The 16,224-nt window shown below is 61.7% G+C and overlaps 6 protein-coding genes across 6 annotated transcripts; 3 read left to right on the top strand and 3 right to left on the bottom strand.

Moving 5' to 3' along the window:
* Positions 1 to 294: 294 nt before the first annotated feature.
* PAN0_011d4315 (uncharacterized protein) lies at positions 295 to 677 on the top strand (the record flags this gene model as incomplete). The annotated part of the gene is made up of 2 exons (XM_014800285.1): positions 295 to 364; positions 535 to 677. The coding sequence occupies 2 exons, from the start codon at positions 295 to 297 to the stop codon at positions 675 to 677; spliced, it is 213 nt and encodes a 70-aa protein (XP_014655771.1).
* Positions 678 to 1,268: 591 nt separating this feature from the next.
* Positions 1,269 to 1,562, top strand: PAN0_011d4314 (uncharacterized protein; the record flags this gene model as incomplete). The annotated part of the gene is made up of 1 exon (XM_014800284.1): positions 1,269 to 1,562. The coding sequence occupies one exon, from the start codon at positions 1,269 to 1,271 to the stop codon at positions 1,560 to 1,562; it is 294 nt and encodes a 97-aa protein (XP_014655770.1).
* A 359-nt stretch (positions 1,563 to 1,921) lies between these two features.
* PAN0_011d4313 (transcription factor iws1) lies at positions 1,922 to 3,490 on the top strand (the record flags this gene model as incomplete). The annotated part of the gene is made up of 5 exons (XM_014800283.1): positions 1,922 to 2,411; positions 2,487 to 2,721; positions 2,799 to 3,043; positions 3,136 to 3,379; positions 3,448 to 3,490. The coding sequence occupies 5 exons, from the start codon at positions 1,922 to 1,924 to the stop codon at positions 3,488 to 3,490; spliced, it is 1,257 nt and encodes a 418-aa protein (XP_014655769.1).
* A 347-nt stretch (positions 3,491 to 3,837) lies between these two features.
* On the bottom strand, positions 3,838 to 9,525 carry PAN0_011c4312 (vacuole protein; the record flags this gene model as incomplete). Its single annotated transcript, XM_014800282.1, has 3 exons — positions 3,838 to 4,122; positions 4,680 to 9,068; positions 9,235 to 9,525. 3 exons carry the CDS (start codon positions 9,523 to 9,525, stop codon positions 3,838 to 3,840), a joined length of 4,965 nt encoding a protein of 1,654 aa, XP_014655768.1.
* Positions 9,526 to 9,752: 227 nt separating this feature from the next.
* Positions 9,753 to 12,494, bottom strand: PAN0_011c4311 (uncharacterized protein; the record flags this gene model as incomplete). Its single annotated transcript, XM_014800281.1, has 1 exon — positions 9,753 to 12,494. The coding sequence occupies one exon, from the start codon at positions 12,492 to 12,494 to the stop codon at positions 9,753 to 9,755; it is 2,742 nt and encodes a 913-aa protein (XP_014655767.1).
* A 927-nt stretch (positions 12,495 to 13,421) lies between these two features.
* Positions 13,422 to 16,149, bottom strand: PAN0_011c4310 (uncharacterized protein; the record flags this gene model as incomplete). Its single annotated transcript, XM_014800280.1, has 3 exons — positions 13,422 to 15,907; positions 16,008 to 16,048; positions 16,142 to 16,149. 3 exons carry the CDS (start codon positions 16,147 to 16,149, stop codon positions 13,422 to 13,424), a joined length of 2,535 nt encoding a protein of 844 aa, XP_014655766.1.
* Positions 16,150 to 16,224: the final 75 nt, after the last annotated feature.

Below are 16,224 nucleotides of genomic sequence, written 5' to 3'. Positions count from 1 at the left end.
TAAGGAGATCAAGGAAAGGAAAGGCTCGTGGTTTGGGGGGGGGGGGGGGGGGGGTATGGGAGGAGGATGGCATGGGATTGTGAGCACATTTGACTCGCTGGCCTCCTTATATGTAGGCTGCGGCGTGGCCTGAACTCAGCCAGCAAACAGTTTGCGCCCACATTGCCTGTCGACGAAGCAGTGGCAACGATGCAACTGCATTTCGCCCACCTTCTTGCCGTGACTCGAAGCTTGAAACCGCGGTACTCTGGGCAGCGGCAGCTGCTCTTGTCATTCGAAGCTAGTCTTTCGAAAATGAGAAGCCACAAGGTCAGTGTGGACAGCCATAGCCTTCTGATAGCGCAGCAGACCAGAGATCAAGGCGGTACGTAGCCAGGAAGATGCCGCTACTTTGTCTCGATGAAAGGGACTGATCGCTCTGTGACAATGGCGCCGAAACGCGTTAGGGCGAGAACAATGGCCAGAAAAGTCCCTTTGAAGACAGATGATCACGCTGGGATTGGCTGGGCACTTTCCTGTTGTCACACTCTGCAGCGCCAGGGGCGCTCGAACCCACTGTCGCCAAGTCGCTTATCGCCACTGAGCTTCGCCAGAAGTGGGCCTCCAGCAGGTATACCAGAGGACCGAGCGCCGCAGGGGCCGCTTGGGCGGCTTGGGCACCCGAATCCGAAGGCTAGTCAGCCGGCCCACGACGTGCGCCGCTTCTGAGGCCCCTTTGTCTCGTGCCGGATGGCGCAATCCGCTGATTCATCTGCGGCCCCCTTTCACATCGTTGCAACGTTGCAGCCCACATAACAGCAGTTTGCGCGCAAGAAGTCGGACGGCTGCAGCATGGCAACCCTAAGCGGTAGACGTGCTGCTCGTGACAAAGCCAGATTCGCGCCATCATTTCTCACGAAGAAGCGCAGCTCGACAGAAAGCATAACCCAAAAATCAATTTCAAAGTCTCTTTTGTCTATGCCACCCAAGATCCGCGGGGGGACGCATCGGGATGCATCGGGCTCGGGGCACCTCCACTCAACTCAACGCCGAAGCCTCCACTCGGCAGGCCTGCTTCTGCATCTAGCAGCCTCAACCTCCAACCTTCATGCTTTCATACTCAAGCTCAAGCTCATCCGTGCAAGCCCTTTGAAGCAGTCTCTCCCAGCTGCGTTGGTGAAAACGTCGCTCGGTCTTCTCTGAAAAGCAGACATACGTCTGTGCAGGCTCTTCTTCCGTCGGCATCCCCGGTGGCATCCCTCAAGCAACCGACGTAGCTAATCGCAGCCATGGCGCCATCATCATCCAAGGAGGAGCTGGATCCCGAGCACCCAAATCCATGCTATCCGCGTGCCTGCGCGATCCAATCGTGCCTGCAAAAGTCGGGCTTCGACCAGGCTCGGTGCGAGCACCTCATAGACGACCTGTACCGATGCTGCGCCAAGTTCTACCGCCAGCGCGGCACCGATGCTGAGGCCGACAGCTGTCCGATCCCTTCGGTCGTCGACCGAAGAATACGTCGCATGGAGCAGGAGGGCAAGGGCGGCGCCGGCGGGTCGTTGCTAGAGACCAAGAAGCGTTGATTCACCCTGGACTGCAGACATTGCATAGCGGCTCTCTTCATCATCCTTACGTCACTGCAATTCTAGCTTTTGACCTTCCTGAGAATCGTCTGCATCTGGTGTGCCTCTCGTGCTGCACATGTGCCGGTCTGCGAGCTCTTGAGGACGTCCATCGGTTGCTGGTGCGGATTGAGAGCGCTTGGATTTTTGCGAGCATGTAACGTCGCAAAAGCCCACACTCACAAATCGAAAAATTCACGTGCCGTCTTCGAAGATGTGAGAGCGTCTCCGCATCCCGAGCGGTGCGCGACGCATCGGTTTTGGCTCCACCTCGCCCTTCTCGCATACAACGCCCACATCTCCACCAACCCATCGCAATCATGGCGGACGAAGAGCAGGCGCAGCACGAGCTGCCACCACAGTCGCCTATCCAGTCGCAGCCGGAGGATGCCACGTCTCCGGTCGATGCCGCACCCCAGCCTACCACCACACAAGAGTCTGCCGAGCAGCCAGAAGCCGAACAGCCAGATGTCGACGAGCTCCGAGCCGAGGACGGCCATGGCAGCATCGACGCAGCGCCGAGCACCTCGGCAGATGCTAACTCGCTGACGACCGTCGTCCGCAGCGAGAACACGGACGCAGCTGCGCAGACCGCGGCGATCTTTGACGAGGACGACGAAGACGACGACCAGGACCTGCCGAGCTTCCGTCGGCGCGAGGCGCGCGATGCTGCCGAAGACGGCACCGTGCGCAAGAAGAAGAAGAAGCGCCACCACAGCCCGCTCGGATCGCCTGTCCACGCGAGTGCAACCCGCGAGCCCGAGCCCGAAGAGGAGGAGGATCCGTACGCCAACATGACCGAAGCAGAGAGTAAGTGCCGCTAGAACCTCGACCGCTGATACAAAACAAGCAATATTGATGTCAAGGTGGTTTTGGCGGATATAGTGCGACGCGCAAGGACGGACCGGATGATCGAGGAGGCGTTGCGAGCCGGCCGCAAGAAGGCACCGCGCAAGCGTGCGGGCGAAGACGACCTCGACCTGCTCGCGGACGAAGAGGTGGCCGCTCTGCGCCGCGAGATGGTCAATGCAGCCGACGATGATGAGGAGGCCAACAAGCTCAAGAAGCCCGCAACCAACAAGCTCAAGTTGCTCCCCAAGGTCGTCGCCACGCTCCAAAAGTAAGTCCACAAGAGCCTCCCTCTTGGTTCAGGTCGAGCCTTTTGCTGATGCAGAACCGTATTTGGTGCGAAAATAGGAACCATCTGCAGCAGTCGATTCTGGACAACAACCTGCTCGAGGGCGTCAAGCGTTGGCTGGAGCCGCTGCCGGACAAGTCGCTGCCGGCACTCAACATCCAGCACCAGTTCTTCCAGATCCTCGAACGCATGACCATCGACACCATCTCGCTCAAGATGTCGGGTCTGGGCAAGGTCGTGGTGTTCTACAGCATGTGCAACCGCGTCGAGCCTTCCATCAAGCGTTCCGCAGAGCACCTCATCGGTGAGCAACTCGATACCCCCACGCTCACAACCTAAAGGCTTTCGTGCTGACGCTTTTCTTTACATTTTGACATTTGGTCGGGGGTCTTTTAGAGGTATGGTCACGACCGGTGTTGAAGCGTTCGTCGTCGTACCGCGATCGTCACGTTGCGTCCGCCGAGTGGAACCCGGACGTGCTGGCGCGCACGCCCGCGACAGCCTCGCAGATCGTCGACAACGGCCGTCGCAACGTCGGCATCCCACAGGCCGTCACTGCCGGCTTCAGGGTCGCGCCCCAGTCCACCGCTGGCCAGAGGTCCGACTCGAGCCACGAAGCTCGTATGGCCAACCACAAGAGGTATGTTGCGCCGTTACAATCGAGAGCGGTGCAAGCAAGAGTGCTGACCTTGTTTTTGGGATGCGCAGGCTCAATCAGTTCAAGTCGAGGCTTAAGGAGGCCAAGCGCTAGGCATCGAACTCGCCAGAGTCACGATTCGCAGAATGGAACCAGGTTGTGCTTCTTCCCAAACGGGCTGCGCGTTGCTCAAGTTCCCTGTCGGTGTTGTGTCCTTTTGTCGCTAGGGCTGCGAGCGCGCGTCGGCTGCTCAGCCTGAGCCTCGCTCCAATCGAGGCTGCGGATGCCAAGCACGCCTTCGCCGTGTGCATTGCACTTGGATCGTGGCATGAGTCTGCACGCGCTTCTTCTCACCCTGGAGGCGGGTCCCAGCAGACGCGCGACAGCTGGACGCTGGTTGGACTGGACATAGCTGCGTGCTGCTGCTGGCGACCCTGCGTGCGTGAGCCGACGAGGTTGCATCAAGCGTCTAAGCCCGCTTGCTTCTGCGACACGGCAGTGGCATCATTGAAGCCGTGCGGGCGTTTGCTCGGCATCGGTACTCCGCCCGCGCCGCTTCCCAACGTGTCGCTCGCCCTCGTTGCGTTGCATTGCGTCTTCCGCTTGAGTGTGCGTCTTGCGATGCCGTGTCGGTAGGCGGTTCTCCTCAGCTTGGACGCCGACACGTCAGATAGCTCCGACAGCTGCTTCCACGACGCAGTCGGCCTCTTGCGCATCTCTCGCATGAGATACCGGATCGCTCGTAGCTGTCCACGTAACCGGACGTCCCGAACGCTGAGCGGAATCAAGCGTATCGCGCTCTTTGAAGCGTCGCACCGTCGACGCAATCGTGCTTTTGGACAGTTGCATCTGAACACGAATCTGTGCCAGTGACAGTCCCTGCCGCGATAAAGCGAGTATGCTCGCACGTTGCGACGCTGATAGCTCTTGCCTCTTCATGTGCGTCAGCTTGTCTACGCCGTTTGGCGTAATGGTGGTGGGGAAGGGCTCAACGACGTACGATGGCGAGCGAACGCATGAATGCTCAAACGCGACGCGCAAGATCCAAATTCCATCTCTGCCGTACGCCGACTTTCGCGCCAAACAAAACACCGCTGTGTCGTGCAAAATTGCTATGCCACGTCGAAGATGGTGTCAGTCCTCACCAGCGGTGCTGACAACAGTCATTGCCTGCCCAATACGTCCACCCCGCCCCCTTTGCGAACAATGCATACAGCACCAGTACCACAGATTCACGAGCACTACAGTCAACACGCTACCTGATACTGCCAATCCAATTTCCATTTCAGCTGAGCCTCGATACGAGGTACGACATGATGCTTTCCTGCTCATCGCCCGCCACCCTGAGCAGCACCTCGACGAAACGCTGGTACACTTCGGGCCTCTCCTTGTGCATCGCCTCCAACTTATGCTGGTCCATCATCCAGAGCGTGCAGTCCGTGTCCGCATACGCCGTGGTGTTCCTCTCCTTGCGCGACAAGAACGTCAGCTCGCCCGCAATGGTGCCGGCAAGCATGGCCTCGTTGATCTCGTACTGCTCCTGCGGAAAGTCGTAGCGCGCCTTGACAATGCCCTTTTCGATGAGGTACATGCCCTCGGCCACATCGCCCCGACTCCAAAGCACCTCGCCCTTGCTCTTGCGCACCTGCACAAAGTACGGCACGAGCTGCGTAAAGAATTCGTCCTCCGCCACACCCGTCGGACCCTGCAGATACGCGCGGAACGTGATCCCCAGCAAAGGCAGTGGCTGCCCAGCTGCAGCCTTGACCGCCGGAACTGCCGATTCACCTTCCTTCACCTCGGTCGGGAAGGTGGGCACGATCTCCGAAATGGGCGTCGTGCGTTCGCTGCGCACCGCCGTCTTGGCTGCTTCGTGCAGATGATGTCGGCGCGGCGAGTTTTCCACCGAATGATCCAGCACAAACGCAGGCTTGCGCTTCTGGTCCGGCACCGTCAGCCCGCCCTCGGCCGCCAACGACGCCTTGCCAAACGCCTTGGCAGCCATGAGGCTCGACGCATACATGCCGCGCAGGTACTCGTTCTCCGTCCACTCGAGCGCCTCGTTGAGGTTCGCAAACACCTCGAGATTCTCGCTCCTGTCCGCCCACAGGTCGACGCTGCGCAGCGCCACTCCCACGTCGCTATCCGGATTCAGACCGCAGAACACCAGCAGCACACCCTTGGCCATGAGCAGCCGGTTGATGCGCAGGAACGCCTCGGCGGCCGAAAAGTCGACGCCGCTCACGAGCGTGTAGTCGACAATGAGGAACCGGATCGGGTTCTGGTTCCACGCTGCAATATCGAGCGCGCGCCGGATCAGGTTCTCCACCGAGTTGATTGTGCCGAAGAACAGGAAGCCCTGCAGCTTGATGATCTGCGTCTGGGTACCCACCTCGTCGAGAAAGTGGCGTTGGATCATGTGGCGTCGCACCGTGCTGCGCGCCACGCTGCCGTCAAAGATGGCGCGCACCGTCTTGCGGCGCGAAGTCTGCACCACAAAGAAGCAGCATGCGATGATGATGCCCGCCAAAATGCCAATGACAAAGTCCCAGTACGTCATCACGATCACAATCACCCAGATCGTGAGGTACTCCCAGCCATTCACACGTCCAACCGTGTCGTACAGCGCCTCCTTGGCCAGGTCGATACCCAGCACAAAGATGAGTGCACCCACGATCATGATGGGCAGGTAGCTGATCGTGCCAGGACCTGCAATCATGATGATCGCCGTACCGCCGGCTAGCATGAGACCACTGAGGCGCGATCCGCCGCCGACGCGGTAGAAGAGCACACTGTTGACGTAGCACAGATAGTTGGGCACCACGCCAATCAGACCCGCGAGCATGTTGGAGATGCCGTGTGCGACGAGCTCGCGGTCCGTCTCCACGTTATCTTCGTTGATGCTCACGCCGAGCGCGGGCACGTTGAGGGGCACATGGAGGATGCCGAAGAAGACCATGGCGAGCTGCGTAGGCATGGTCGCCCACAGCGCACGCCAGCTGGTCTGTCCAAAGTCGAAGTACGTGTAGAAGCGGTAGAAGGCAGCCTTGCTGGCCGACTCGCCAATGTCAAACACCCAGCCGTCGTCGCGCAGGTGCTGAATCGGAATGCCGAGGAAGCCGGACGCCACCACGTAAAACACCACGGGGATCATGAGGAAGTAGCCGGGGAAGATGAGCGGGTGGTGGAAGCGCGAGGTGATGACACGCAGCAGCACAGCGAGCAGCAGCGGTGGCAGCCAGAGCGCGACCATGTGGCCCGACTGGAAAAAGTAGCGCAGCGTGTCGAGATTGTACTGGAATCCGTCCTCGGACTGGAGTCGGCTGCAGACCTCGAGCCCAGTCTCGATGAGGAAGATGCCGACGCCGCCGATGCATCCGACGAGGATGTGCCTCGGGAAGAATCCGATGAGCACGCCGAGGCGCAGCGCACCCAGCAGCAGGAAGGCAAGACCGGTGAGCACGGACGAGAGCGCAAACGCCACCATGGTAGTGGCGATGACGGCTTGCGGGTTCTCGTCGCCGAGCTCTTCAATGATGATGCGGACGAGGATGTGGAAGAAAGGCACCACCTCGATCATCATGCTGCCGTTGCCGCCCTTGAAGATGGAGCCGCCGAGCGTGTAGACGAGCTGGGAGAGGATGCAGGTGACAAAGAACATCGACACGCCGTCACCGCCAAAGTTGGCAAAGATGGGGTAGGCGGCGGGAAACATGATCATGCCGTACGAGACACCGTCGAGGACGTTCATGAGCATGCCGAGGATGACGGCGGGGATGAGGCGGATGGGCTCGACGCTTGCCTCGGCGGCCGACTTCCAGGTGATGCCGCGAGCCGATTGGATAAAGTCGTGGACGTGCTGTGCCGGGTTGAGGTTTCGAATAGGGTATTCGCCCTCGCCCGGTCTCCAGCCTTTAGGCACCATGGTCCAGAACGGGTTGAGCGTCTTTTGGGGCTCGGGTGGATGGTGGGACGCCCTGCGGGGCTGCCTGGGGATGCCGTGCTCAGCCTCGAAAACGGACTGTTCGGCCTGGGCTAGGGCGCCGTAACCGATACCGGCGCGCTGTTGCTGCTCCGAGGCGCTGAACTGGCTGAAAGAGGACTGGCCAGTCTCGGACTCTGGGCGGTCGCGCGAAACGGAGCGGTCTGCGGAGGCGGGATGCGAACGAGACGTGCGCCTGGCCGACGAGCGCGAGCGGCTACGCGACACCGCGCCATATTCATTCGCAGGCGAGGCAGCGGCAAGGCCTGCGCCCAAGCTCTTGTCTTCCAGCTCGTCCTCCTCTGCGAGGTTCTGGGGGGTGGCGACGGGCTGCGAAAGGCCGAGGAAGGAGGTGAGACGTGGCGTAGCTTGGCTGCCATCATCCTCGGAGCGGAGAGAAGTTTTGCCGCTTTGAGGGCTGGCGTTGTGGGAGGCGGCCATGGCGCGGGTGAGGTTGCTGGGTCCGGCCTGGACGCCGAGGGAGGCGATGGGAGAGGTGGTGGGGCTAAAGTCGGCCGCGTCCTTTGCACGTGGCGGGAAGAGCTGCGCAGGCGGAGAGGGCTCCTCGTCGCCCTCGCCAATGTCGTAGATGTGCGACATGTGCGAGTCGCTGGTGCTGCCTTGGGCCTCATCGTCGGACATGATCATGCCGGCGAGCTGAGCGGTTTCGTCGCGAATGGAAGAGGAAGTGGCGGTGTAGGAGCCCGGGACGAGCGAGGTGGCGAGGTTGGCCGGGTCCTGGGAGGGCTGGAAGCGGTAGCTGCGACCTTCGAGATGGCTAAAGGCGGACGAGTTGACGCTGCGGCGGTTCCAGCCGGAGCCCTGGCGCTCGATGTCGTAGCCCGAGTCATTGTCGTCGTCCATGCCGTGCGAGCGGTTGGAGGAGGGAGGATGGTAGCTTGTCACCCTCGAGCGGTCCTGCTTGGGACCGGGTGGGAAAGAGGAGTGAGGCGAGTCAAAGGTGACCGAGCGAGGGAACTTGTTGTTGTTGTTATTGTTGCGCCTGCGCTGGGCGTTTTGCGGGTTGTCCGGACTGGTGGGAGTCCAAGCATTCGAGGGACGTCGAGTGTCGTACTGGTGCTGCTGCGGGTCCGTGGCGCGTTGGGCGCCTGCGCTACCTGCGCTGCCTGTACTGCCTCGGAAGGGGTTGATGAGACGGCCGATGCTGAAGGACTCGCGACGGGGCTGCGAGGACTGGTTGGCCGGGAGAAGAGAAGAGGTCTCGTCGACGGCTTCTGAACCACCGCCTGCGCCTATGTCATCGGAAGGGACGCCGCACGTCCGAACGTGAGAGCGTGTGTAGAAATGGAGTGGGAGAGCGAAAGACGACGAAGATAGCACAAAAAGGTTAGCAGTCAAGGTTGTCGCTGCGAACGGCTGCCGCGGGAGACTGGACGACGAGAGGACACGTACCGGAAGACATGATGGCGAACGAGCCGGTATGTGGCTGGCTAGCGGCTGACTTGTCCTGGCTGAAGCTGCTGAGTCACTGGCCGCGGGGGGGATCCTGTAATCCTGACGAAGCTTCGAGGCGGTGTTGCGTCTCGAGCCTGACGTGACGACGGATTTCGGAAGGCGATGATGACGGTCCACGGAGACGGGAGGGTCAAGAGAGCCAGGAGCGCCGAACACCCAATGTCGGGACTCGATGCTTGCGTGCGAAGGGAAGAGGGTGATGTTTGGTGGGGCAAGCTCTTTTGTGATGGCGTGCTGTGGAGGCGCTGGCGGCACTGCGTGAGGCGGCTTCGTAGGACCGATAACTCAAGTGGTGGTCCTAGCCGCTCTTTCCGAGTGGGTTGCAGCGCTGGAAGCAATGGGCTGCTAGCTTCCAATCACGATGTCGATCCAGCAAAGGTTCCGTGCGAAGATGGAGGACCGGGCTAGGATACGCTCGTGGCTCGACGTTCTTGACCTGTGCGTTTGGGGTGCGGATTTGGATTTTGGGTGATTGCGGTGGCCAAGGCGGGTTGGATGCAGGACAGCCGCGTGTTGCCCCGGCTGATCCTCGCAGAGGGCTCGCAGAGGGCTCGACAGGAGCGAATTGGAAGGATTCCTCTGACGCCCCTCGTATGCACGTTGTGCATGCTCTGCTGCCGGCTGCTGGCTCGCATGCGTTCGAATTTCCAAAACTTGACATGAAGGCTCCCAGCACGCCAAGCCCGGCCATCATCAGCTCGAGATAAGAGACTCGGCCGCCTGCTGCTTCCGGTCAAGTAACCAGCCAGTCAAAACGTCCGTCCCCCTTCTATCCGTCGACACCATCTCGCACAAACTGCTACAGCCGCACCAGCAATCCCCAACGTCACACTTCACACAGCGAAATAATGAAATGATCGAATGATTGCTACAACGTGCTTTCAAAAACGCCTTTCGGCAGGCAGCAGCGTGCACCGCTCAGCCGTAGATGCGAATCACGCCGTCCGCGCCTGCCGAGGCAAAGTAGGGAGCTGTCGGATGGTACTTGACCGCCAGCACGCCCTCGCCCGCCTTCTTGCGGTGCGAGCTGATCTCCTGTCGGCACACTGCGCTCGATGCCGACCCGGACTGGCCACCCTCGCCGCCCGCAACGCCACTGCCCTCCTTGCCCGAGAGCGTGCCGCCGGCGATCTCCCAGAATCGCACGCTGCAGTCGTGTCCGCCCGAGACCAGCGTGAGCCCGGAAGCGTCGATGTCGAGCGACGTCACCGCATCCAGGTGCGCCACCATGGACAGCGTGCACGCGCCCGTGTCGAGGTCAAACATGCGGATGTAGCCGTCCTCGTGCGCCGTGATGAGCAGCGGCAGCGTCGGATGCGTCACCAGCTTGTTGATCTGCGTCTCGGCCGTGCCGTCAAACGTCTCGTCGCTCTTGAGCTGGCGCACCTGTCGTCCCGTGTCGAGCTCAAACAGCTTCACCACCGAGTTCGAGTACGACACCGCCACCAGACGCAGGTCCCAGTGGCACGCCTCCACGCACGTCGGCACCGGCAGCGTGCCGCTCTTCTCGAGGTTCTCGCGCTCCTTGGCCGCCTCCGCCGCAGGCTCGCTGCCAAAGTAGTCCCAGCTCAGCTCGAGCGTCGCTGCCGCCTTCGACTTGCCCTCCGCCTGGCTCGCGCCGACGTTCCACACCTTGACCAGTCCGTCGGCGGACGCGCTGGCAAGTCGGCCCTCGTCGTCCGAACGCTCCGGCACCAGCGCCACATCCCACACCGCCTGCGAGTGGCCCACCAGGCAGCCCAGCTCCATCGACTTTTCAAACGGCGGGTACGCCTCGGTCGATCCGTCTGGCAATTGCCACACGCGGATCGACGAGTCCAGGCTGCCGCTATAGAAGCGTCGCTTGCTGCGAGACACCGCTACGCACGTCACCGCCGCAGAATGGCCACGGAACGTCACCAGCGGCTGGCTGTCCGTGCCAGACTTGCCCGCAGGCTGGTTGAGCGTCTGCGCATCCAGGTTCCAGAACTTGATCGTGTTGTCGTCCGACGTGGAGAGCAGGCACATCTCATTTGGCAGGAACGCCACCGCTCGCACCGCGTCCAGGTGGCTTCGCAGCACCTTTTTCGACTTCCACAGCAGGCTGTCCGCCGCCGCCTCCGCCGCCTCCTTGGCCGCCTCGTCGTCCTCGGCGACCAGGCTCAGGTTCGCCAGTTCCTCCTCGTCCTTGCGCTCCGAGCCCGCCGCCCGTCCGCTACGGTTCATGAGCTGATTCACCTTTTCCGACGTGATGGCCAGCTGCTGCTGCGCCTCCGAGATGATCGACGCCTCTTCCGCCGCCTGGCCCTGTCGCTCGCTCTCGCGCCGCTCGCGGCTCTTGATGCCTGCCTCCTTGAGCTTCTGCCAGTCACGTCCGCCCGGCTTGAAGATGGCCGTCACCTGCTCCTGCTCGTCCATCTCCTGGTCCGTCATGCTACCCGCCGAGTTGCCGCGCGAGTCCGTCGACTGCGACGAGCGCGACGAGTCCGAAGAGCCCGAGCTGCCGGGCGCCTCGTCCTGTTCGCGCTGCTCGTCGCCAGTCTCCTCGGGGCTGGCGCTGCTCGAAGGTTCGGGCTCGGCGAACGTGGCGCTCAGAGGGTTCTTGAGAGGCGCGACGGATTCAGCGCCAGAACTGAGCTGCTCTGCACCATCCACCTCTCGCTGTTCTGGCACGGTCTCCAGGCCGCCTTCTTGAGGCTCTTCAGTCTCGTTCGCTTCCTCCAGCACGGGTTCCGAGGCAAACAGCGGAGATCGGCCGGGACGACCGCCCTTGGCATTTGGGATGCCCAGTGCGGCTCCCGATGCGCGGCTGATGGATCCTGCCAAGGCGGCGTGCGACTCGGTAGGGCCAGGAAGCGTAGGCGGCACAATTTCGAGCATCGTCTTTCGGGGTCGTAGCGCGCTCTGCATGTTGGTGCCGTTGGCAGCCGATCCCGAGGCGATGCCGCGGTCCGGGAGCGGATTCAATGTGGATGCCGAGGTGAGGTAGGAGATCTCCTGCAGGCACTGCTTGAGGTACTCTCGGCTCTTGGCGCGCGACTTGGGGTCCTTGGCGCTCGAGGTGGAGCGCGAAAGCAGGCCGGTGCCCATCGCACCTGCCGAGCCTGCTGCGGCTGCGATGGCGGATGCCGTAGGCGCAGCTTCGGGGAAGGGGGCGGGCGAGCTGCGACCGCTGCTGGAGGTACCCTTTTCGAGGCCCTGCAACAGCGGGTTTTTGGCTGGAGGCGCGTTGGCCGACAAGGGAGACGATGCCGACTGCGAGTTGATCGTGCTGCCGCCGGACGAGAGGTACTTGGAGCGCTCCTGGCGCAGAGCGTACTCGAGCATCTTGACTCTCCTCATGAGGTCGGTCTTGAGGTTCTCGACGCCCCTGCGCTCGCCCTCGAGCAGGGCGATGCGTGCGCGCAGCTCGGCACGCTCGATCTCCCAATCGTTGCGGTCCTTCTCGTATCGGCGCCATTCGCTCTGCAGATGGTGGAGGATGCCGGCGAGCGTGTATTCGGAGGTGGACTGGGAATTGCCGGTCTCCTGCGACTGGACGCCGTTGGCCATGTTGCCGTGCATCTGGCTGCCGTTGTTGTTCATGCCAAAGCCGAGGCCGGCGCCCATGTTGCCGCCGTTGACGTTGCCATTGTTGTTGAGTCCGCCCATCGACATGTTGCCGGCGTTGGTGGGGAACATGCCTGGGTGAGACGAGGTGGTGAAAGGGTCAAGGGCAATCGAGCCGTGCTGTCATGCGAACTTGGACGGGTGCTGATTGCTTTAGGCAAATGACGGCCGCTGCTAGCTTGCTGTGGGACGCAGCTGGCAGCAGTGAAGGTGAAGCGGAAGCACGGTATGCACGCGTCGTTGAGAGTGTCGTTAGAGGAACACGAAGAGAGAGAGAGAGAGCCGGTAAGCCAAACTTGTTTTTAGCTCAGCAGTGGCCCGTTTGCTTTGACCGCCGCGTTCCGGATAGGCTCAACTCGTCAAGATTCCAGCGTGGGGTATGAGCCTTCTGGGATGCGAGGAGTGATGTGCACGCCCAGAAAGGTAGCAAGCGCTAGGATGAGTGAGTGTCGGCGATGAGCGTGATGCGGAAAGGATGGCGGATGATGAGCGGGAGGGAAAGAAAGAGGGGCTGCGCTGCGATGGGATGGAATGATGGCCGAGCGGAAATCGATCTCTGGGCAGCGAGCCGAAGAAAGTGAGGGAGTGAGGGAGCGAGTGCACACGCACATCTGCTGCCCCCGCGCCCGGGCGTGTTTGTCACGCCGCCTCTCCGCTGGCCGCAAGCATCRTCATCATCGCCTGTCTGCACCGCACCGATGGCATGGGCGCGTGAGACGTGCCCGCACCCACCCTCAGCCAGCCAGTTCAAAGCAAAGCCCCTCTCCGCCTGCAGACGCACACTTCAGCCACGCCTCGCCTCGATTTCAAACGCGCACTTCATTTTTCCGCTCATTTCCAATTTTCAGGCGGGTTCCCGATTCAGCCCGATTGCTTTCCTCCTCGACTGTCTTGGCCCCTCATACAACTGCTGCAGCACTCGGCATTGTGAGCAGGCTGCGATTGTTGCGTTTCATGAGTGCGGGGGACGATGCGGACGTTGTGTTGAGATTGAACCGTTCAGGTACGGGCAGACTTGTCGTCGTTCTTGCTGCCGCTGCTGCCGCCGCGGAACTCGAGCTGGCTGAGCAGGTGCGGCCAGACATCGGCGAGACCTGGATGCGCGGTGGGTCGGGCAAAGATGCTCTTCATCACCTCGGTGCCCTTGACCTCGGACCAGTGCTTGAGCAGGAAGTCGGTCTCCATCTTTCGGATGGCGGGGAATTGCGAGTTGAAGCCCGAGAAGGCCTCCCACACGATGTTGTCCACCGACAGGTTCTTGGCGAGCTCCTTCTGTGCGCGATCCTTGAGCTCGGGGATCTGCAGCTTGTCTGCCAGCCGGTACATCGACTTTGCCGAGCACGGTGCGGGTACGTGGACGTGCGTCGAGCAGTATTCGTCGATCACCTGCTGGCGAAGCACATGTGCGCGACGGCGGTCCTTGGCAAAGCTGCTGCCCGTCGCTGCCGATGGTGCGTGCGACGACACATCGCCGCTCTCGGAGCTGGCGCAAGCGTCCGACGAACTGCTGGCCCGGTCGGGCTTGTTGAGAGGTGCGCCGAGCGAGTCCAATGTGTCGTCGGGAACATCCACGTCCTCTGTCGACGCGGCAGACTGCGCGTAGAAATGCGAGTGCAGAGGCGCAAATGCGACGGTATCGGTGTAGAGGTAGTAGAGCAGCGCCTTGTATGTGGCGTAGGCAGCGTCGCGAACCACCACCTTGCGCCTCTTCTTGCCTGTCGGTGCGCTTGCCCCCGTCGACTCGTCCGATTTGCGACGTTGAGGCACTCTCGAAGCCGGCTGAGCAGCAGGCTTGGCACGAGCAGGCAGCGCATCTCGTAATTGCGATAGGTCTGTAGCGCCATCGTTCCTCAGCTCGCGGCGTGGCGAATGCTGAGGCGTCTGGAAGGCCGACATGCCCGGAGCGCGAGCTGCGTCTTCACCGCTGTCCGTACCAGCGTCCTGGTCGTGGATCTGTCGGCTGCGCGATTGGGGAGGCGTGTTCTGCTGAGACGGCTGTTTCCTCGGCGGTCCAGACGGCGTCGGCACGACTGTGACAGCCGACGTCGGCCACACCTGCGGTACGTCCGAGCTTGTCTCGCGCTGATGACGTGAAGCCGAAGAGTCTGTGCTGCTGGCGGGAGGTAGCGCCGTTGCTTGGCGAGCCATCAGGATGTCGTCGCGCCTGCCGTCTTCGTGCAAATTCCACGTGCCCATCTCGTACACCTCGTCTGCGTCCAGTTCCTCGTCCGAATCCTCGAGCGCCAGGTCGTCCTCGTCCTCGTCACTGAAAGAGGCGAGAGCGCCAACCGAACGACCCAGCTGGTCCTGTCCAGGGCCTCGGGATGATGGCGGAGCGAAAGAGGGATGGTCTGGCATCTCGTCGTCGGAAGAGCTGGCGGTGGCGTCTGCCTCGAGGAAGCCGCTGTCGAACATGTCTCGGAAGTACTCGCAGCGAGAAGCGAGGATCTTTTTGATGGCGTAGATGCGACGCTCGCGCGTGACGATGACGCCCGTGGCGGGATGACGCCGCTTGCGACGGATGACAAAGACGACGTCGCTGTGATCGGGATCGTCCAGGAGCGAGCCCATGGCCTCGACGAGCGCCGGTGGCACCGACACGCCCACGGTGAGCGGGCGAGGGCGTTCAGCATTGGCGGTAATGGTGACCGAGATGAGGAACGCGTTGGACTGCTGCACCTCTGCGTTGTTGTAGAAGACGGTGTCGCGCGAGGAGAACTGAGCCCATCCCCAGTTGGAAGTCTTGTGGCTGAAGGCATGGTCGCACGCCTCCTTGGTTGCCAAGACCGCGCCAGTGTTGAGCGTGAGGATCTTGAAGGTGAAGCGGAAGAGGCCTTGACGAGACCAGCCGTCGTTACGACTCGCCACGGCTTTGTCCGAGTGCGAGGTGTGGGAACGGTCGGGGCTGTTGGAGGAGAGGAAAGTCTCCCACGGCGACTTGTTGCAGTTGCGTTCTTCGGGCAGCGGCTCTGCATTGAGGTAGAGCGAGCAGAACTGCTGGAGGCCCGACTGCGCATAGAAGAAGACGGTCCATCTGCCACCACCGAAGGGAACGGATCTGATCACCTTGGACTTTGTGTCGGACTTGGAAGAGTCAAAATGCTCCTTGAGGTCATGCAAGGGCCACTCGAAGGTGATGCTGCGAGTCTCGGTGGGATTGACCTTGTCGACGGCCGGCGCGATCTCGCCGGAGCGACATCGAGTCGGAGAGCGACTCATGTTGGAGTTGAGGTCGACGTTGAGAGTGGAGGATGCGGGAGAGCGGGGCGGGGTCAGAGCATGGCCGCTTGCGCGAGTGGGCCCTGCCTCTTTAAGCGGACGGTGTGAGCTCGGAAGGGGAGCGGGCAGCCGGGAGACAATAGCGCAAGAGGTGGGCTGAGACGACGAAGCGGCTCGCTCATGAAGCGAGACCGAGGCCGAGAGCGCTGCGCTGCGCTGCGGTGCGGATAGCGGTGCGTTGCGGCAGGTGTGATGAATGAAAGGGACTGCGGACCCGTTTGCAGAAAGTGTCACATCCCTGATCTGCTGTTACTGTTACTGCGCTCCTCCACACCGCAGCGGGAGGTGAGCAGCAAAGTGACACACGCGCGTGGCCACCAAACGCGCGGACCGAGCGCTGCGCCAGGCTAAGCGCGGGCAAATCTCAGAGACCGGGTACCCGATGTGGATGCGATCGGGATGCGAAAGTCGACTTTTAGGAAAGGTCGGTCGCGCGCGACCCTGTCATGCGATGCAGGGCCTCGACATTCGCGCACATCCTTCAGCAGCCACCACCATAGTAGAGCTTCGAGCTTCGCACCTC

Source organism: Moesziomyces antarcticus (assembly GCF_000747765.1).
Source record: "Moesziomyces antarcticus DNA, scaffold: scaffold_v10011, strain JCM 10317, whole genome shotgun sequence".
Taxonomy (NCBI): domain Eukaryota; kingdom Fungi; phylum Basidiomycota; class Ustilaginomycetes; order Ustilaginales; family Ustilaginaceae; genus Moesziomyces; species Moesziomyces antarcticus.
This window is presented reverse-complemented; position numbering and strand designations above follow the sequence as displayed.